Source organism: Leucopleurus acutus (genome assembly GCF_964270905.1).
Source record: "Leucopleurus acutus genome assembly, chromosome: 13".
Taxonomy (NCBI): domain Eukaryota; kingdom Metazoa; phylum Chordata; class Mammalia; order Artiodactyla; family Delphinidae; genus Leucopleurus; species Leucopleurus acutus.
In genome coordinates this window covers 8,008,163-8,031,361 of record NC_139155.1, presented here as the reverse complement: position 1 = coordinate 8,031,361, position 23,199 = coordinate 8,008,163, and the positions used below count along the sequence as shown (strand labels likewise).

Here is a 23,199-nt window from a genome sequence, read left to right as displayed (position 1 = left end):
AGGGCAGAAATAGAGACACAGATGTAGAGAACAAACGTATGGACACCAAGGGGGGGAAGTGGCGGGGTGGGGGTGGTGGTGGGATGAACTGGGAGATTGGGATTGACATGTATACACTGATGTGTATAAAACTGATGACTAATAAGGACCTGCTGTATAAAAAAATACAGAAAATAAAATTCAAAAATTCAAAAAAAAACTAGTGTAGTGAAATATGAACAAAAATGTATGAACTATAAATAATGAATAATTCAGAACAAAAAAAATTAGATAAATCAGGTAATTTTCTATTGATGAAGTGCATAACAGAGAGTAAAGATCCAACATGAATGAGTCATTGTGGTCTGAATAACATAAATATGAAGCAAAACCTGAAGTTGGATTTAAAGGTTTTAACTCAGTCTTTTTTACCTTAATTAATAAATTAAACAGATATAAACTTTGAACATTTCAAAGACTACAACTCCTCGAGTTTCCAAGGAACACTGACAAAAACTAGCCATTTACTTAATCGCAAAAAATGGTCAATGTATATTTAAGACTATGTTCTTTGAGTCCACGGAAATAAAACTAAAAGTTAAAAATTTCAACCAAACGTAGGGCCACCCTTACAAAATTAAAATAGAAAATTTTAATAGCACTTATATTAATAACCACTGGTCTAGAGAAAACAAATTAGAAACACAGTGACAGTCTTATTACATGGACAGGCAATTTTTCACCCAGTGCTTCTCCATTAAAATACTTTTTTACATCTACAAACAACATATCTCTGTTATTCAAGACTAACTTTGACAATTTACAATTTAAATCAATGAACACATTTAAGACCTCAGTATTGCAAGGCTTTTTGTAAAAATCTATTTACTTGTGAAATTGTTTCAAATAACCTTGCTAATTCTAATGATGAATTGACATACTTCTCAAAATAGTATAAAAAGGAAGTATTAAATATTATAAGAATCAGTCTTGCAGCTTTTACTATTTCCAACACTTCTTCCAAGCCAAAAAAAAAAAAAAAAAAAGTGTTTTTTTTGTTTTGTTTTGTTTTTGCAGTACGCGGGCCTCTCACTGTTGTGGCCTCTCCCGTTGCGGAGCACAGGCTCCGGATGCGCAGGCTCAGCAGCCATGGCTCACGGGCCCAGCCGCTCCACGGCATGTGGGATCTTCCCGGACCGGGGCACAAACCTGCATCTCGATCAGCAGGTGGACTCTCAACCACTGCGCCACCAGGGAAGCCCAGTGTTTTGTTTTTAATGTTTTAAGAAAAGAAAGGATTTTAAAACAATACTATCTGGTCCACAGTTTTAATTTGCTGGGCTAAAGATATTTAAACAGCTGTAAAGTAGTTGATGCAGAAAAAAAAAAAAGCCAGTTTTCAGAGGATAGTCAAAGCTTTTACAAAATTACAGACTTAAAATATCAGATGAACAAAATATTCTAAATATTCCCAATAAAACAGAATTTATAGTGCAAACACAATATCTCCACTATCTGCACAATATAAAACAGGTTTTGGATTCTGTAAAGCATCTGAAATAAGTGACTCTCCCCCATATGCTCCCAGCCTCACACTCCCCACTCCCCTTCTACAAGGCAGCCAATTACTGTTCTGCATGCAAGTCTCACCAGGCACTTCTATGTTTAAGAGCAAGCTCATCCTGCCTGCAGAATGACAGCCAAACTACTCAGCAGCACGTCAAAAGCCTTCTGTGAGCAGACCCCACCTGAACCCTCCAGCCTCTCTCCCACCACATCCACCTCACGTTTTATGCTCTGGTTGCTTGCACTCCTCCCAATAGCCCTAGCCTTGACCACCAATCAGCACTATTCATTCCTCCCCATCATTCTCTTCCCCTCCGCCAGACAAAAAGCCGTACCTTTACTTTCTTAGCCAAATCGTATTCATAATTTAAACTCAGCTCAGCCACGATTTACACAAAGCCCTCCCTGAGATTCTCGGCTGGGAGTGTTTTCAAAGCACCCTTGGCACATGAGAAGATACTCAACATTACTAGTCAGAGAAATGCAAATCAGAACAACAGTGAGATATCACCTCACACCTATCAGAATGGCCATCAACAAAAAGACCACTAATACAAATGTTGACAAGGATGTGGAGAAAAGGGATCCCCTGCACACTGTTGGTGGGAATGTAAATCGATGCAGCCGCCATAGAAAAAAGCATGGAGATTCCTCAAAAAACTAAAACAAGAATTACTGTATAATCCAACAATTCCACTCCTGGGTTTATATCCAAAAAAAATGAAAACACCAACTCAAAGAGACGTGCCCCCCAACGTTTAGAGCAGCTCTATTTACAACAGCCAAGATATGGAAACAACCTAAGTGACCATCGACAGACGAATGGATAAAGAAGATGTGGCACATATGTACACAAACACATACACACATATACATACAATGGAATATTAATCAGCCATAAAAAAGAATGAAATATGGCCAGTTGTGACAACACAGATGGACCGACCCAGAAAGTATTATGCTAAGTGAAATAAGGCAGATAAAGACAAAAAACATATGATTTCACTTATATTTGGAATCTAAAAAACAAATGAACAAACTTCAAAACAGAAACAGACTCATAGACACAGAGAACGAACAGGTAGCTGCCAGAGGGGAAGAGGGGGTGGAATGAGTGAAATAGGTGAGAGAGATTAAGAGGTACAAACTGCAAATTTCAAAATAAATGAGTCATGGGGATGAAATGTACAGCATGGGGAATACAGTCAATTTTTTATCTAACTCCCACAAGAGTGAAAAGAATTGCTGCTTATTCATCTTGCACCCCCAGGGCCCAGGGTCGACTAAAAAATTATTCACAACCTAAAAGCTGAGAGTTATGTTTTATTCAGCAGGAATTTTTAGGACTTCAAGGCCAGGAGGCCGCATCTCAAGTAACCCTGAGAGAACTGCTCCATGGAGGCGAGGTGGGGAGCCAGGATACATGGGAGTTTTGTAACAAAGGGCAGGGAGTCTGAATGTCAAAAGATTACTGTTAATTAAAGAAAACCAGATATCTCAAGTTAAGGAATTTAGCACTTCTCTGTGCACGGGAAGATGCAAGAGTCTGAGCTCACTGAAATCATTGCAGTCTGACGGCTGCTAGATGGCAGGTATTCTTTTCCTTCCTGAGTTTCCTCACGGCTCACCAGCTCACCGTCGGAGGTGGCTGCAATCACTGATGACTGTGACATCCTTTGTTTACTGATACGGCAGGAAGTATTCCGTTTATCACTAGCATATAATGAGCAATCAAAGAACGTTTGGTGAACTAAAACACCTGTCTCTGGACTGGCGGCAGTAGCAGGAAAAGCATATGCTAATTAGAGATTCCACTCAGCCAATTATAAATTCACAATCTGGTTCAATTCCCCTTCTTGAGCCCTTAATGGATACCAAGCCCTTCTCTCTAGAAACTTTCATAATCCTCTCCACTTCACTTGAACTTCAACCAGCAATTCTTCCAACATGCCTGGAAATCTAAGTTACCAGCTCACAGCAGGTCAGATGGGAATTTAGAAGGAATGAGTCATAAAGAAGGAGAAAACACTGCTTTTCGTGACACTGAGTGACAGCAGTGACAGAAAGAAGAAAGGCAAAAAACGAACAGAAAACAGCCCCAAGAGTCTGGGGTTATCTGGCATGAGGAAAAGAGCCTTACTCCCGTGAACCTAACTTACCATGTGAATAAGGAAAAAACAAACTTAATTTCACAGGTAGGCAAAAAAAGGATGACATACTTCAGGTAACTACTAACTTTTACAAGTGCTTACCAAAAAAATTTTTTATTTTAACAAAATATAATTTCAGTGAAAATATTTTTTCTTTTATTTATTTTGACTGAAATAAAAATATTCAATTTATGGAGAAAAAATTTCTTTGACTATGCTTACATAAACTGAGTTATGGAATTCCAGACATGAATGCTATTAGCACTATTTGGAAAGATCTAGAGAATTGATTACATATCTACATGCATTTAATTACTGAATTGGTCAACATTTATTACTTCGTTCCTTTAACGACACGATAAAAATATGCTTCTGCCTTCTGTGTAAACCTCACAAAAGTAGGGACATTAAGGAATTCTACTTAATTGTCTGCTTCTATTAATATATAGCCCAAAGGGATGAGATTTTTCCTAGGAAGCATTTATTCTTTTAAATAAGTAAGTCAAATATAATTTCCAGCAGTACTATTTAACATTTCTAACATACCAATTGGCACTTGCACAACAGATTTAACCTTTAAAGTAAAAATAATTCATTGAATCATAAAAGATCAGCAGCCAAAAGTTAAAAATGAATGACTAACTTTTACAGATAAATGTTCTGGCCAAGAAACTTGAGCTATTTTAAGAAGCAACTGATAAAACATTCTTCACACTTCTCAAGGAAAACTCACTTGTTGAAAACCTTCAATATGTGAAAACCTTCTAAAAGTACTACAGAATAATGTGATAACCTTAAGGACGAACGAAAAACTAAGATAAGAACTATTATCCCTATTTTATAAATAAATTGTAGGACTTGAAACAATATATTACACCTACTGTAAAATGTTTCAGTTGTGTTTCTTTTCAAAAAATTTGTGTAGATAAAAAAAATTGGGAGAGGGCTTCCCTGGTGGCACAGGGGTTAAGAATCCGCCTGCCAATGCAGGGGACACGGGTTCAAGCCCTGGTCCGGGAAGATCCCACATGCCGCGGAGCAACTAAGCCCGTGCGCCACAACTACTGAGCCTGCACTCTAGAGCCCGCGAACCACAACTACTGAAGCCCACGTGCCACAACTACTGAAGCCTGCACACCATAGAGCCCGTGCTCGGCAACAAGAGAAGCCACTGCAATGAGAAGCCCACACAATGCAACGAAGAGTAGCCCCCGATCACCACAACTAGAGAAAGCCCGTGCACGGCAACAAAAACCCAACGCAGCCAAAAATAAATTAATTAATTTTAAAAAATGCACATTACTCATTTCACATTTTTGTTAGCAATTATGTCTATCAATATGTTTATTGAGTGAATAAATACACAGTGAAGCAGTCGCAGCCTGTAAAAAAGAATGAAGATCTTCACATATGAACACGGAATAATCTCCATGCCTACGTTTACATCCATCCATCTATCCAGGATCCATTATTTTCTCTTCCAGTTTTATTGAGATATAGTTGACATATAGCACTGTATAAGTTTAAAGTGCAGAGCTTAATGATTTGACTTACATACATCATGAAATGATGACCACGTTAAGTTTGGTGAACATCCATCATCTCATATAGAAACAAAATTAGAGAGATAGAAAAACAGTTTCCTTTCCTTGTGATGAGACCCTCAGGATTCACTCTCTTAGCAACTTTCATACATAACACACAGCAGTTGTGCATTACATCCTAGTACTTATTCATCTTAAAACTGAAAATCTGTACCTTTGATCACCTTCATTCAATTCCCCCTCTCCCTACTTCCCACCTCTGTTAATCACAAATCTGATCTTTTTTTCTCTGAGTTCGTTTCTTTGCTTGTTTTTGAAGAATAACTGACTTACACAACATAGTGACTCAATATTTCTATACATAATGGTCACAACAATAAATCTAATTACTATACAGGATTTACTCTTACGTTGTAAAAACAAGGTATGAAACTGTATATGATATACCACCTTTTATGTAAGATGTGAGAAGGGGAAAAAGAATCTACGTACTTATTTTCTTACATTTGCAAAAACTAAAATAAAAATGTAAAAAATAAACTAGAAAACAGGATGGCAGGGAGACACCCCTGAGTTACAATTTTATGAAGAGAAAACAATTCCCAAAAATGAAAACAAATTGAAACAAAAATCTAACTGTATACTGAATTGGTAAAATAATTCTTTTGAGTGACTTTAAGGCACAGAATTTTGACTTTATATACTTAGTGAGATTTAGTCTAAGTCAAAAAGAACTACAAGAAAATCCTGAACTTTATTAGTTATTGACCACAGTGATACTAATACTGCTACTGTGAAATTACTTACTTTATGCTGAAGGTTAAAACTAATAAGCAATTATGTTGATGTTGCTAAGAATCTATGAAGGACAATAAAGTCCAAGCAAAGAAATACAAGTTGAAGTTCAGAAGTAGCAGAGTCTGAATTCATGAGTTTTTTTTAAATACAGATTTCCTAGGTTCTATTACTGAAGGGAAAGAATGATATCACTGTAACTACAAGCAGCCCTAATGGCCTGTTTTTGGTCTTGATATACATTTCCCGCATTAAAAGTAACCAGAATCTCTGGAGAAATGGCCTATTCCAGACTATGCACAAAATAAGCCTGGGATCTATTGTGTCTAAAACAAAGGAAGTTTTCAAAGACTAATGAGACAATGAAACCAGCTTAAAAGGACCAAGATAAAATAAAATACTAATATTATTACCCACATCCCAAGGAAAACCTTGATTCTCACCATATCTATAGCAAAAAGACTGCTGTCATCCCAGATATCTGCTGAAATCGCTTCACCAATAAGTACCATATCCTCTGCAAGCAATTCCAGAACTCTTATTATCATCTGTCTACTACCTAGGAATACAAATAGGAGAGAGAGAGAAGAAAACTAAAGTTAATTCAAATAAAGCTGAACATCATATTGCTCAATCCTCTGGTTAGCTAATGCCCCCAAGTTCCTATTTCTCTTTTTATTTTTTGATGTTTTTAGAATTGTTTAAAAGAGACGAATAGGGAAGTCACAATATACAATCACCATTAGACTTCTGTTTCAATCATAACACTATTTAACTACAAAAAATCAAATGTGCTTTTAAGTGGGAAAGATACTCAGGAAGAGTATAACAATAATCTAACTAAAAGCACTGTGAGATAGATTAAAATAACTTTTCAGATTCAGAGACCATCCATGTTACATGTAATAGGTGACAAAGCACAGGTTTAGTTGAGAAGATGCAGTCTAATAAATTTCCCACTTAGGACTAGAAGGTTTAAGCCTTGTCATGAATTAGTAGTTTCCTACACAGGACTACACAGGAGTTGCCTGGGAAACCTACACTCACCTTAAACTCTAAAAACATTCGGAGGAAACTGTGCTGTCAGAGTCACACCCACCTGAGCAATCTCCCTTCTCCACAGAGATAGAATAACAAAGGAATTCCACCACCCATAATTCTAAGTAAGGTGAATGTTCAATCAAGACTTTCCTGTCCCACATACCAAAGGTCAATTTCTAATGAATAAAACAAACTACCAGATCATAAGGGTCTAGATTAATTGTTTCATGAGAACAGCTGGAGCAAATTCTCTTAGAAATCTCTTACGACACTGAACAAATGCAAATTATGCAATAATTTCCCACAAAAGGGCAAGAGAACATTTAGAAAATTTTATGTACCATGATACAGCTCTATAATTATCAATCTGACTTTTTACAGCAAATTAAGAAAAGGTTAAATGCAAAATCATTAAATCTAAAACTGTTCTCCTCAGTACACCATGCAGACAAACATATACACTTGATGATGCCAAAGTTCAGATCTTCCTTCATGTCACATTATTAGTACATGAATTAATATGTATTCCTCACTCCTGGAAGCAGAGTTCTTCAGTCAGTGAGAAGTTAAGGTATAGAGTTTTCTTCAGAATAAAAAAAAATTGTTCATGTTCCCAAATATACACCTACCTCCGGCCTTCTTCCCTATCACTTCCAAGCAGGCAAAGAATAGTCATAGGACTTAAAGAACCATCAGCATGGGACAGATTTTTTACTCAGCCAGTATAAATGAAAAAAAGCAAAACCTGTTTATCTTGTATTTTGACAAGTTTATCAACTACTTAAAATGTATATATTTAGAGAATAAAAATCATTATTTATTCCAAACCTTTCTTCACCTTGCAAAATGCATGGACTTTGGTCTCAGAACCGTAGTTCAAGCCTCTGTTCTTCACTGTTTGACTTTGGATAAGTTTCTAAAGCACTCTAAACCTCAGCTTCCTCATTGTAAAACAGGGAGAAAAGCAGTAATTACCACTAAGGGATGTAGAAAATGGGTTGGTGTGAGGAGTGCATAAAATAATGTGCACAAGACCACATCCGGCAGCCGAGCACAGCAGGTACTCAATGTGTGGTAACTTGTTTGATTACTAGGCTCTGTTGGACACTGGCCACATTGTTATCCTTCTTATCACTCTCCACTAAAATCACAACAACATCCCAGTGTACACTGCAGTACATCTTTGCAAACTTACCCAGCACATTTGAGAGAAAATGTAACTCCAGAACGTTTGGGTTTTCTGAGTTTTGTTTTGTTTTTTAAGAAAAAGAAATTACTGCAAAGGTACAAATCCAGTGTTGGGTCTGTTACGGTTTTTAACATGTTTCATAGCTCAAGTAAAAACCGAGTAGGAGGAGTGAACAACTGAAAGCAACTCAAAAAATTTCTAAAGAGCAAAAGCCAAAGAGTTTTTTATTCTGGTCTATTCATGCCAATCCATCTTCTCTAACTTACTCCAGTTGCATTGTTTTTTCAGTGCTTACCTTTAAAATAGTCACACACAAATGGAAGTCTGTGCAATAAAAGGCCAGCAATGGAAGGGGATACTCTATCTGAAAAGCGCTCCATGGCATCCACGTTTAATTAAGGGATAATAAAGACCTTACTAAGTTCTTAGGAATTTGTACCCCAAAAGATAAGTAAATCCAGATTTTAAAGGTCCTAAGACAGATAGAAAGCAGAAACGAGAAAAATTAGAGTCCTAGAAAATAGACAAAACAAACACAAAGTATACAAAAGGAACTACTGACTTCAAGCACAACCGACCTGTTCTTAAGAGAGGAACGGCACACTCCAGGATGGAGACGCAGAGCTGGGGCAGGCTCAACTGCTGGAACTGCAGCTCTAGCGTGTCTTCAGCCTCCAGCTCTGGCAGGTCCAGGTGCACCATGTCCAAAGGGGAAGGGATGGAGACCCTTGAGTTGACATGAGCGTGACTACTACTTCCACTGTAAAGTAGACAAGGATAATAATAAACCTTGAGTATGGAAACAGCCCACAAGCAGATTTACTGCAGAGCTGCTGCCTGGAATATTAGGAGACTCATACCGTGCACAATTATATTGCTCCATGAAACAATTCTGGTCAGATTTACAGAAACCTTGACAAATTTATGAGGTTAAATTCCATAAAGATGGCTCAAAATTGTAAGTGAAACCAATAATGCTTTTTTTATATGTTGCTTTTCAAACTGATGTTCTCCAAACGTGTCAACATTCCTATAGCAGCAATCAACATGAACACTGATAACCCATCCATTTCTAAAGGAAAGCAAACAGATTCACAGCAAAGTTCTTCCGTAACTTACAAAGGCAAAACTAAATAGTTCGTACGGTTTCCTAGATTTTCTGTGATTTTCACCAAATGTTCTAAGTAAGCCAATGTTAGCAACTGAAGAATGCTAGAAAATGCCAGAAAAACATGATGAGAAATGGATTACTTTATTTAGTACAGTCAACATCATATGATTTTGAAAATGTACCCCAAAATGGAACATCCCTTCTTGGCTTACTTTATAAAAAAAATTACCTTGGGTGTAAAGGAGTGGGGTGGGGATAAAAGTGCTATAGAAAGGCTTGAACTTCCCATTTACAAAGCACCTCAAAATGTTGACTTTTGATGTTATCCACAACTGAAGCTGAATCACAGAGATGCACTAACACTACCAAACACGTAAAACTCCCCAATTTTAATACATTTTGTCATTTCTTCAATTCCAATATACCAAGCATCCCAAAATATGGAAATGAGCTGGGCTTCTCTCAAACTCTGAAAGGGCCCAGGAGGACATTCACTCAGGAGTGAAAATCTACAAGCATGTAGCGCACTAGATATAGCTCAGAGAATGAGGTAAAGAGAAAAACCACACCTGATCGACAGCAGGCACCCGGTAAGGACGAGGAGCACAGGCTCCCGGACCATGTACTGCCCACACCCCTGCCCCCCTCTTCACCAACTGTATAAACTGGGGCTTGGCTCCCAGCCTCTCCAAACCTCAGGCTTTTCTATAAATGATGATAATAATACCAATTCTCTTATAGGACTGTTACGAGGACTACCACAGGAGGCAAAGCACATGAAGCACTTGACGTAACACCAAACACACAGCAAGACTGAGTCAGTGTTAGCCTGGAGCAGCAGTAGCCACGTCACAAGAAAATAATCAAGCCAACAGACAAGTGCTGGTCTCACTGAGCATTTAGCAGAATGACAGTAAAGAAAAGACTTAAAAAGAGCTTTTTAAGAGCTTCTCTGGTGGCGCAGTGGTTAAGAATCCGCCTGCCAACGCAGGGGAAACGGGTTCCAGCCCTGGTCCGGGAAGATCCCACATGCCGCGAGCAACGAAGCCCATGCGCCACAACTACTGAGCCTGCGCTCTAGAGCCCGCGAGCCACAACTACTGAAGACCACGCACCTAGAGCCCGTGCTCCAGAACAAGAGAAGCCACCGCGACGAGAAGCCTGCACACCACAAACAAAAAGTAGCCCCTGCTCGCCGCAACTAGAGAAAGCCCGCACACAGCAATGAAGACCCAATGCAGCCAAAAATAAATAAAAATAAAATAAATAAATGAAAAAAAAAGAGGTTTTAAGATGCTTGGAGCCTAATGAGGTAACACACAAATACCACGCCAATCCCTTTAAGAAAACTAGATATATAAATATCTTTCTTTACACCAACGAATAAAATACCGTAACTGTGCACCTTGAAGGGGACTTTGTTTTATAGATTCTCCAATCATTCCCTTTAATAGTAAACACCAATGCATTTAAATTATGATTAAACTTACAAAAATGGGCTTAAAATGTTATCAAAAAGTATACAGCATTTAAAACTATGCTTTTAAACTAGATAACACTCCATTTGTGGCTGCTAAAAACAATTCAGTGGGTCAGAATCACCATTTTTTGGATGAAACAGATATGCACTGTGTAACACAGAATGAGAGAACAATTTTGTGAACATTTTTTCAGTGGACACACACAGATGCACACGCACACATACACAGAGTATATGTCTGTGTACTGAGTACCGAGTTGCAGTATAATACTTGTTTCTTACTGGGGGTCATGGTCAAAAAAGTATGAAAGTCACTGGTTTAACACAAGGCCAATACCTGTGTTAATGTTTCAAAAGAAAAGACTAAAGAGCAAAACAACAGCAAAACAACAATCTCCCTCTAAAACTGAAACACACACACAAGTTAACCTGGCTTTCCTACAGTCACCTGGAAGACACGGCGTCCCAATCCTGGCCATCTCCTCTGGGTCGCTGGCCTGTGCGTCCCACCACAGAAGGCCGAGGGCTGCTGCTTCCTGGAGAAGGATTCTGGGAATGATGAGTGACTCTTGCTTCATGACAATAAGACAGAGAAGAATTTTGGGAAACTGTATCTGGGGGAAAAAAAAAAGAATAAAATTATTCCTTGGTAGAGACAGATTACTGATTATGTAGTTCTTGTCATTCTTCAGGAAAAAAATTAACAAAATTAAGATAGTAGAAATGCTTCTATGAGGTAAAAGTAAAAGTCAACCTTTTCTGCAATACTCCCTTAGCACACTTAGGTTCATGTCTAATTGACCTGATTACACGGAACCTTTTAGCCAACACTGTTCACTTTCAACATTAGAGACCGAATCATGCACTCTCCCGCTTAAAACCCTCCCAGAGACCCTACCTCAAACCTTGTGCAAAAATTAATTCAAAATGGATCGACAACCTAAATATGAGTTAAAACCGTAAAGCTCTCAGCAGAAAACATAGGGGTGGGTCATCATGACCTTGGATTTGGCAATGAATTTTTAGATATGACACCAAAAACCCAAACAACCAAAGAAAACAGAGATAAATTGGACTTCAACAAAGTTTAAAACTTTCATGCATCAAAGGACATTAACAAGAAAGTAACAACCGGGACTTCCCTGATGGCCCAGTGGTAAAGAATCTGCCTTATAATGCAGGGGACGCAGGTTCGACCCCTAGTCCAGGAGCTAAGATCCCACATGCCGCAGGGCAACTAAGCCCACACACCACGACTACTGAGCTCACGCGCCTCAACTAGAGAGCCTGCGTGCTGCAAACTACAGAGCCCACGGGCCCTGGAGCCCACGCACCACTGCTAGAGAGAGAAAAAACCTGCACGCCACCGCTAGAGGAGAGAAAACCTGCATGCCACAACTAAAGAGAAGCCTGCACGCCACAACAAAATATCCCGCATGCCTCAACGAAGATCCCGTGTGCCGCGACGAAGACCCGACGCACCCAAAAATAAATAAAATAAATAAATAATAAATAGATCTTCAAAAAAAAAAAAGAAAGTAACAACCTACAGAACGGGAGAAGATATCTGCAAATCATATACCTGATAAGGTTTTAGTATCCAGGATATATAAATAACTCCCAAAACTCAACAAAAACAAGAAGTCAACCATCCCAATTTAACAACGGGCAAAAAACTTAGATATTTCTCCAAAGATATACGAATAGCCAGTTAACACATGAAAAGTCACTAGAGAGTCACTAGTCATTAGGGAAATGCAAATCAAAATCACAATGAGATACCACCTCACACCTACTAGGAGGATTACAGTTAACAAAAAAGAAAGAAAAAGAAACACGTTTTGGCGAGGCTGTGGCGAAACTGGAAGCCTCATACGCTGCTAGTGGGAATGTCAAACGGCGCAGCCGCCGTGGGACACGTTTGGCGGTCCCTCAGAAAGCTAAACGTAGAATCAACGTATGGCCCAGCGGTTCTGCTCTGGTATACACCCAAAGAATCGAAAGCAGAGGCTCGAACGGATATGCCAGCGTTCACCGCAGCATCACTCGTAACAGTCAAAAGGTGGGAACAAGCCCCACGTCCACCAACAGATGAATACATAAATATAATGTGGTGTGTACATACAGTGGAATGTCATTCGGCCGTAAAAATGAAGTTCTGACACGTGCTACAACAAGGTGAACTTTGAAAACATTACGCTAAGGGAGATAAGCCAGATAAATACCGTACAATCCCGCTCTCAGTCTAGAGACCTAGACAGAAAATAGACGAGAGATTACCAGGGGCTGCAGAGGGAAGGGGAAATGGGGGGAGCTGCTTAATGGCTACAGAGCTTCCACTTAGGATGATGACAACAGTTTGGAAACATGTTGGTGAGGGTCGCACAATGCTGGGAATGTACTGATCAAATCCTTACAAAGGTCTGCCAGTGCCACTGCACCCTGGCCCCGGGCCACCTCTCTGACCTCACCCCATTCCCCTCTCTGTACCCCCAGCCCACTTACTACGCTCCACCCACACCAGCCTGATTTTCGTTCCTCAAGCGTGTGGCCCTCAGGGCTGAGGCCTCTGACCTTCCTGGAGTACTCTTCCTGCCCCTTTTCAAGCGGAGGTTCCTTCTCACCCTTCAGCTTGCCTCCTGTCAGATACCTTCCCTGACCATCCTATCCGAGAAAGCCACATCCCCAGTCACATTCTGTCACATCACCCTTCTTATTCCCTTTGAGCACTTCATATCTAAAAACTTGTTTGTTTACTACCTGTCCCAACCTTCTACAATACAAGCTCATAAAGGCGGGAACCTTATCTGTTTTGTTCAGTGTTATACCCCTTAGAGTATCGGTTGGCACAGAGTAGGTGATAAATAAATATTTATTTAATACACGAATAAATCTTCTGATTTATCCACTATTTTTACCCACATTTTAACTCTTTTTCTGATGAAATATGGGGTACTCACAAGCTCTCAAGAATGTTAATGAGAAAACCCCATGCCCCCTGAGGTCTATAATAAAGCTAACATAAAGGATAAATATTCAAGTAGCACAGGGATCAGTGAAACTCTCAACAAAACAGGGCTTAACTATGAAGCATGATGACAAATCACTACAATTTAATATTCGACTTTCAATATATACTGTATTATATAAGTGCACAGAAGTCCTAAACTGTAAATGCTGGTTTGACAGGGCCAGCCTAGTGCTCTATTTGGCCATTAGGTGGAGCTTCTTCCCTGAGAAGTCTGGCACTGCTATCACATAATAGCTGCCTACATCACAAGTTGCATAAAAAGTTTTCATAAAATACAAATAGGTATTTTTCAAACCAAACAATTTCTTAACACAACATATAACTTGCTAAAATGCCCAAAGTCCCACATGAATAGCGGCACTCAGAATCCTGGTCCTTAGCTCCCAACAACACTCAGCATACGTGGAAGAAAAACACCTTGCAAATGTCTCTTATCAAAAAAGAAGAGGATGGGATCATGAGTGCTTCTGTCATTCATACAGTTTGTTTTCAAAGATGATAATTTGATTACATTTGGGAATGGGGAATTTATGTTGTGAAAATGTATACACAATAACCCTGACAGTAAATATAATGGGGAGTTCTTGGAAGAATCTACAAATACCACCAGTGACCAAGGAATATACAAACATAATACCTTGTTTACTAGAGAAAAAACTTGGATCTCGGTGAAAGTTAAGTCTGTTTCTTAAATACATGCACAGCTGCTGCAAGCAGGACACTGACTGCAATGCCAGGCGATGTTTTCCATCTCCTCCAAAGGCCAGTTTCAACAGAGATAAAAGGCTCTGCAATAAAGAAGAGCTATAAAAATTATCGAGGGAACAAAGTGCTCGACTTTCAAAGAAGGATGTGGAGCTTAAGTGAGGTTAAATGAACAGTCAAAGGAATTAAGATAAGGTGCAAATATTTATAAAACATAAGAAACAGAAACAGGCAAAAATGACTTGGCATAATGCAGGAAGATGGGTCAAAGTAAGATAAAATTTAAATACAACAGTCAGCGTTTCTCATATCTGAACTGTTAGTTGAGTACCTATCGTGAAGAACACGGGAATTATTCCCCATTCAGGACATTAAGTTACACAGTACTTTTTAAAAACCACAAGAAGCCTCTTACATCTCAAAGAGCTAAATCATTTTGCATGTTTTGATAATTTACAGCTTTCCCTCTGCTATCACTCATAGCTGGGACAGTATGAAGTAATAGCTGCCACTCACTGGCACCCATCTCAGCCCCGTGATTGCAGAGCAAGGGTACCAAGCCTTACCAGATGCCGTGGACACACCACAATCCCAGCCCGGGATCCCAGTCTCCCTGCTATACATGTATGCAATAAACTGCACTGCAAAGAATCCACCTACATTGCTCACCTCTGCCATATTTCCACAGCATCCAGCACCGTGCCTTAAACACCCAGATACCCAAAGTGATGCAATTCTAACTATTAAGATTGGTCACTGCTGCCCAACCTCAGTTTCCCAGGTCTAGTCTCCCCAAGTGATCCATAAATGGTTAAGTTCAAGGTCGTCAAACTGGACTGCATGTGTCAAATGAGACTACTTCCTATCAGGAGAACAACCACTATCTAAGTAAGTTAGAGAGTAAGTGGTCTAAATAACCAAATACTTCATTATTTAACTATGGTAGTGCAAATTTCCTTCCCAAGGACTCCTACTTTGCAAAATGTGTTTCATTGCAAAAACTTCCCTGTTTCAAAATCTAAACCTATTACAGAGGAAACGCACCTGAACAATTTTTGGCCTTTGAAGGAAAATCTCAGCAGGAAAATCTTGCATGATAACGTCTTTCAACAGTTCACAGGTGTTCCAGATTAAAGTGTGGTTACTACTTCTTAAAGAGCTACAAAATATACAAAATACAGTATTATTTATTTTTGAAAAGAATTTACCTACACCAGATTCTAAGTAACCTATTCACAGTCCTTCAGGTCTCAGCCAAGACACCTTGCCCTGGGAAGCCTTCCCAAATCTCCTCCCTAGTCAACGAACAACCCAGGGGTAGGTGTGTTCTTTCATGTGCCCATAACCTGTGCTACGAAACTGCCTGTTGACTTCGTAGCCCCACTAGACCCTCCTCAAGAGCAGGGACTACATAGTATCCACCACAGTATACCCAAAGGCTATCACAATGCCATGAAATGAGATCAATGAAATCTGCTAAATGAATCAGGAAATAAGGCAGAGGAGATCATACTAAGTACAGAGTTAAATTCCAGAAATTAGATTCCTTACTGCTCTTCCCTACTCGAGGGGAATGAAGCTGGTACTCTTCTCTTATCTCATGGAGAGGACACCTCTGAACTTCTCTGAAATATGTGCCCTCCTAGGGATGTCACAGTCGTTCACCTCTCACCCCAAGAAACCAAACCTGCTCTCAGCCCAGCTCCAGTCCACCCACAGTTCCCCACCCACAGGCGCCCAACGGAGACCATACCTCCTCCTTAGCGACCGACTCAGAAGTGACAGATCAACACCACCCCTGCCCCATCCCCGTGGGCACGCTACCTCTTCAATATGTTATTCCAAGAGAATTTACTGACGCCCATCAGTAAAAAGGGCCATCATCCAAAGCCATTTAATAGCATCCCCCTGTATTGGGCCCTAACTCTAGAAGTTGGTCTTTATTTTTCACATCCTCACCAAAAAAGGGCAGACAACTCATTTGATGTGGCAGTCACTGAAATTACGTTTCAGCAAAAAGTGAAACTAGACATTAAAACAGTCTCCAAACTTCTAGATATTGGCTCTCTACTTTTGGGGGTGATGATCAAATAAAATCCAATACATCAGATCAGATCAGTGGTCCCCAACCTTCTCCTAACAGAGTCCACGTTTTGAAATACATTGTCTACTAAAAAGACTGCATTTATGTTTAATTTCTCCATTTTTATTCACCAAGGGCCTAAGCAATGGCCACCAATCTGGTTGATAAGAGATGACTCACATCACCAAGGAGTGCACAGGATTCTAAGCATAAAAAAGAAATGATGTGAAGCCTGATTCAAGGCAAATAGGAATTTTCTGGCTTGTTTTTGGAAATACTGAAAATCATTCATATATTCCCACTGCTACCTATCACAGCCACTCAGTATCTTTTTTCCTGATGAAAATGTACAGTAATAACTCTCAGACTTCATGGTATTAAATATCAATACCAAAAGCCAAAACACCTGAAATACATCAGGTACGTACCTTTCATTAGAGGAGAGAACATGCCTATCAGCTGTGGTCAGGGGGAGCCAAGGGAAGGTAGAAAACTTCAAACACTTCGCGGTCGGATTTGCTGCTAATGGAAGAGCAAAACTTAAGGCATCAAAGGAGACAATGCTGACAGATGCACAATGTTCAGAATAAGGCTTCACCTTTAAAACAAGTCCTCAAATAAAGTCACAGCCTACAGTACCCTAAAATATACCGAAAAGATCAGCTGCAAATTTGTTCCCTCACAGAATAAATAACAGAGCTCTCTTCTCATAATTTAAACAGAACTCATATATTATTATTAGAAGGGTATTAAACACAAACCAATATTGAATGACATTTAGAGCATCAATTAAATTTTCTATTTCACCATGTGGCTAACCAGAACATAGAACATAAACAAAAAAGGAACTGGCATTTGGAGATCTCTAACTGTAGAAATTAAAAATGATACAAACATAATCATATACTATATTTAATTAGTCATGTTCAAATATCCTAAATCGTGTTAGATATTTAAACCTCTTTGAAGATGACTTGAAGACCATAAGATTAAAGTTCAAATATCAGTGCTCAGACAAGATTAAAAGAAATCTGAGAAACCAAATGCAATTTTATACTACTTTCCTTCAAATTATTTTTAAACACATAGTGTACAGGTTAAGGTGGCAACACATAAGCCCTTCCAAACGGGCAACAGTCTTTGTGCAAAATGCTCTGAAAAGAGCATGGAATTGTTAAATTCAGATAATAGTATTATTAAATTCTCAAACATAGCAGTTGCTTCCTTCAAAAGTGCTAACATAAAAGCAGGGTTTACTTTCTAAGGGAAAAACAAGAGGTGGGTGGAGGGAAGGACAGGCTTATACTGCACACAAAAAAGATGTGTCCAAAATAAGCCACACCATCAATCCACAAACTGCAACTCACATAAAAATGTTACCATCTCAATCTTCCTGAATGTTTCAACCGCTTCACTCAAATACCCATGATTCCCAGCCCTGAAGACACTCCCTTCAGATGTCTCTCGTTGTCACTCAATTAAGCCTCTCAGCCACAAACACAAAGAACTACCACGTCAAAACCAAAGCTCCCGAGGCTGCCCTGGTGGCGCAGTGGTTGAGAATCTGCCTGCTAATGCAGGGAACACGGGCTCGAGCCCTGGTCTGGGAGGATCCCACATGCCGCAGAGCAACTAGGCCCGTGAGCCACAACTACTGAGCCTGCGCGTCTGGAGCCTGTGCTCCGCAATAAGAGAGGCCGCGATAGTGAGAGGCCCGCGCACCGCGATGAAGAATGGCTCCCGCTTGCCACAACTAGAGAAAGCCCTCACACAGAAACGAAGACGCAACACAGCAAAAATTAATTAATTAATTAATAAACTCCTACCCCCAACATCTAAAAAAAAAAACAAAAACAAAAACAAAAAACACTGGTTGAAAAAAATAAATGCTAAAAAAAAAACACCAAAGCTCCCTATAAGCCTAACAAAACTTTTCCAGAAAGGAAAGTATTTCAACAGCTGAACAAGTTTTCTGTTCTTTCTTATGCTGTACTCAACCTGAGAGTTTCTACGAAATCGTTTTTATAACAGAGGGCTACCAAACTGAGTTACACTGGATGCTTGACGTCCGCATATATATCCTTGGAAGCAGCCTTTTAATTTCAACCATGCAGGCAGTAAGATGTGAAGTACATGCTTACTTAACCATGCCCTAACTGTGTCACCTAGTACAAAGGTTTTATCCTTTCTAAGCCCCAGTGTTCCCATCAGTAAGATGGCGTTAATAATAATATCAACCTCGTTGGGACTCCATGAAGATTCATTCATTCATTCAAGAAATACATACTGAGTGCCTAATACATTTCTGGCACTGTTACCCACACCCACACAGGTAAAGCAGTATTTGCAGCTGTCATTAAGCTTATAATGAGGGAGACAAACAGGAAGTAAATGAATACATAATTTAATAAATACATATAGGAAGAAAACCAAATGTAGATAAAAAGTGATCACTGGCTAGAGTCCTCGGGAAGGTCTCTTTGAGGAGGCGGCATATGACTGACCAGAGACCAGACGCAAAAAGACCTGGATGACATTCCTGAGAGAGGCTCTAAATCAGAACTCTTCAGTCAACTGAATGTTGGAGTAAAGATAAATGAGGAAACAAATTTGATCCTGAGCCTCTGGCTTGAGTCACTGGGTCGACAGTACCGCTTAGTGAGCTGGAGAATTAATGAGGTGGTGTGTACAGTGCACAGCTCAGCTCTTGACAAAGACTCCCAGCTCGATAAGCACCAAGTAGCACGGCCACCATTACCACCGCCTACAGAGCTGGTCAAAGGCACTTAGAATAATACACAGTTTCACCATTTAGACTCTATAACCTAATCTAACTTGCGGGAACAAACTTTCAGTTTGGTGCTTAAACATTTAAGTCTGACCACAATACGTCTTCACAACAATGAGGGAAAGTACATGAATTTCCAACTTCCCAGGTAGACAGGACCTACGTCCCTGTAGATACACACCCACGGGTCTCGGAGGCACTTCCATCTGCTGGAAAGTACTTTTGTCTTGAGGAAAATATCCCGTTAAGATTTCAGGTTGCTGTGGCAATTCTGAAAAGAAAATATGTATTACTGTGTTACTGATGCATTATTTGCTGAAAGTGAAACTTGCTCTTTTCAAATACAAATGGTTTATCTTAAGTTTCTGAATCACTTTAAAAACTAGAAAAATAATCCAGTTATGGTTCTCTGAATAATCTGTCCTCCTAAAGAGGAAAAAAATGTAGATGCCGAGTCAATTTCGAATTGAGGGGTCTTTTTCCTCTCTCTTTTACTGTTACGTAACTACAATTATTTCTTAGAATGAAAACATCCACAATGTACATAACGAATCTGTTACAAGGTATTTATTCAAGAACTGTTCATCTCAGCTTCTTAGTCCATCTCTCTCCTCTCCCTTACTCTACGTATTTCCTGATCACTTCGATTTTCATGTTTTTTAAGAAAAAGTTGTCAAAAGCAAGAGTCAGACACTATCTTTCAATAACTCTGACGATCCCCTATCATACATGATTACATATTCAGCACTTCAGTTGTCATGAGACTGAGAATGAAGAAAAGGCTAAAACCAAATTTTGTCATTTTCTGTTTGAAGTTTTCACGCCAGTAGTTCTAATGTTAATACAGAAAACTAAAAATTAGCCCTAGACCATACCTCTAAACTCACCTGCAAGGAACTAGGTTGAAAATTCATGATTTAAGATTCTACTTTATTTGTTACAGCATAGACAGAAATTGCAAAATACACTGTTAAAAATCACAATCACACAAGAAACTCAGTAAGTGGCAGCTGCTACTGTTGTTCTTGTTAACAGCGGGCCCGAGGGTCACAGCAGTGGCATAGAGAAGAATAGGGTCTAACAGATTAAATGAGCAAAAACACAGTTTTTTATACTTTTACTACTCAATCATTTAAATTTCAAGAGCATTTTCTTTCCTTCAAATCAATTTAAATGCTTTCCATGAGCAAGGCACTATACTGGACATCAAATAATAACAAGAACAACAAGTAACAGTAGCAGACAAGGATTCTGTGCTTAATATACACCCGGCCCTATGCTGAGCACCGTCCAGACATTGCCCCACTTAATCCTTACAAAAATCCTATAAGATGTTCTTGCTTATTGTACCAATTTTTGGATGAGAAAACTAAAGCCTGGAGGGATTAAGTACCTTAGCCATGGTCACCCAACTAGTGGCAGAACTGGGACTTAAATCCATGTCTCTTTGACTCTGATCTTAGCCAGTATACCATGTGTAGCTCATTTTGATTGGACCCCGTAACAAAATCATAAGCAGGGCAGACATCCTCCCTAGATGAAGAACACAGCCCCAAAATGCAAATATAAAATATTTAAAACAACGTCTGGCACATAGTAAAGAGTGCTCAATGAAAATCTGTTGTTATTGCTAAAAGAGATAATCTGTCAAACTAGTCTCACAAAAAGAAAGTCACTTCATCTTTTATGCCCCTTGACCAAAACAAAAACACACAAGTATCCTCCTCTCTGTAACATTACAGGAGGGGAATTAAGATCAAACTCATGTAAGTTAACATAAGAAAAATAAGAGTTGCACGGGGGGAGAGGAGGAGGATTGTTTGCTTTTTTAATCTAAGGTTTCTTTCCTTAGAATTAACCATTAGAACCAATATATTATATTTTAACAGACTGATTGACTGATTGATTTCAGCAGAGTGATTCCAAAGAGTTACCAGTTTGATTGGTTTGGTAAGATGCAGAATGTAGTTCAGGAACTTCTGAAGGAAGAATAAAAAGTCCATCCAGAATGCCATCAATTTCAGCCTGTAGATTCGGCTCCACATTAGAACGAAGTTTAGATAAGAATTCGACTGCACCAAGGTCAACCAAATGCTGGACTGCTGGGGGATACTGAAATAAGAAAAGGAGTGTTTTGAGAACAACTATAAATATCAAAATCTCCAGACCTTATTTTACAGCAATCAAAACATGACATTATTTTTGGTATACCAGATGTTCATTTTTAAAACATAATTTTTGCGGTGATATACATAAGACGTAGATTTACAGAGACATACGTAAAACATTTAATAACACTTATGAGAGAAAAGCCCAGACACTGAACACTAGAAATGCACACTATCCATTCCTACTTTTATTTATTAAATTGATTACTTCTCTTCACTGACACTCACTGTATCCTCTTCTACCTCCAGTCACTCAAAGGATGCCAAAGTAATAAGTATCTCCTACAACTGCACAGTGATTTACAGTTTGGAAAAGTTAAACCTGCCACTTTGATATCTGACCCTGACAACTAACTACTCTCAAGACAGACTGAGAAACATAAATCTGAAAAACAGATATGGGAAAAACAGTTTAACATACTTGTGCTGTTGAGTATCATGGTCTGTAACTTTATCTTTAAATGTGTTCTCTTTTATACAAAGACATCTCATTTTAACATGTAAATAACAGAACCATCAGGGAAAACAGAATGACAAGTATTAACCTCCAAAGACGATCCCCCAAATCAGAACATACCTGAACTCAGAAACTGTGTTACTTCAGAACACAGCAGAGACAATGTGAGATTCAACATTACAAATAAGAGAAAAGGAGAATGGAGCATTATACACCCAAACGAATTAAAATGCAACGTTCACAGCTGTTTCTTAAAAAATTAATAATTTAAATTTTCAACAAATACTACACTTAAATGACTACGAAATACTCACTTGTTTGATTATTTTATTTCAAAATGATCCTACCTTAACCAACCTGTTCAACAGACTCAGAACCTCTTCTTTCATTGGAACGGACGGGAAATTGAACCATTCCAGCAAATGGAGAAAAAGGAGCCTCTCCTGAACCAGATCAGCACAGCAGATTAAACTGTGCTCAATCTTGCAGAGAATATTCTTGAGAGCGCGCGCCCTGATCTCGGCCAGCTGATGACCTGTCAAAGAAGACAGCACAGAGCTATTTCCCGACTCCAAAGAGACGCCCACAGGGAATTTACCCTAAAACTTCGTTATCTACGCTGGGGGCGGGAGCGGGGTGAAGAAGGAAATAAAGAAACCAGTTTTTTCCACACGCAGGACGCTGGTGCATTCACGACGCGAACTGCGGAGTTTACACACAGTCCGAGGTGGGCCCCCGGGGGCTGCCCCGCCGAAGCCCGGACAAGACAGGAAGCCGTCGCGGGGTGGCCCGGCCTCGGAAACGTGACACAGCCATTCTCAGCAAACGGCCACGACGGGTGGGCGACCCGGGCGAGGGGCAACTCAGACTGTTACCCAGTTTCCTGATGAGCCCCGTCAGGACCATCTCTTCCCGCTCAACCAGCCGCCGCCGGAGAATTAAACTGCCGCGCCACAGCGTCCGACCACAATTACTGTCCCCCTAGAAACCCGGCCGGTCCGAAAGCGAGTTCCTCAACGCCTGAGCGATGGACCCAAAGAGTGAGAGGCATTCCGTGAGCTGTCCCGGTCCCCGCGCCAACAGAGAAGCTTACAGTCTCGCTATAGGGACTA

At 39.6% G+C, this 23,199-nt stretch overlaps 1 protein-coding gene across 1 annotated transcript in view; it reads right to left on the bottom strand.

Moving 5' to 3' along the window:
- Positions 1 to 22,993, bottom strand: part of RTTN (rotatin) — a gene marked incomplete at its 5' end in the record, with an annotated part of 137,755 nt that extends 114,762 nt beyond the window's left edge. The window contains 10 exons of the mRNA XM_082852680.1: positions 6,478 to 6,593; positions 8,843 to 9,024; positions 11,304 to 11,469; positions 14,524 to 14,674; positions 15,636 to 15,750; positions 17,103 to 17,196; positions 19,644 to 19,733; positions 21,397 to 21,574; positions 22,435 to 22,622; positions 22,963 to 22,993. Coding sequence (XP_082708806.1) covers positions 6,478 to 6,593; positions 8,843 to 9,024; positions 11,304 to 11,469; positions 14,524 to 14,674; positions 15,636 to 15,750; positions 17,103 to 17,196; positions 19,644 to 19,733; positions 21,397 to 21,574; positions 22,435 to 22,622; positions 22,963 to 22,993 — 1,311 coding nt within the window. The remainder of the gene's footprint in view (positions 1 to 6,477; positions 6,594 to 8,842; positions 9,025 to 11,303; positions 11,470 to 14,523; positions 14,675 to 15,635; positions 15,751 to 17,102; positions 17,197 to 19,643; positions 19,734 to 21,396; positions 21,575 to 22,434; positions 22,623 to 22,962) is intronic.
- Between the last annotated feature and the right edge of the window lie 206 nt (positions 22,994 to 23,199).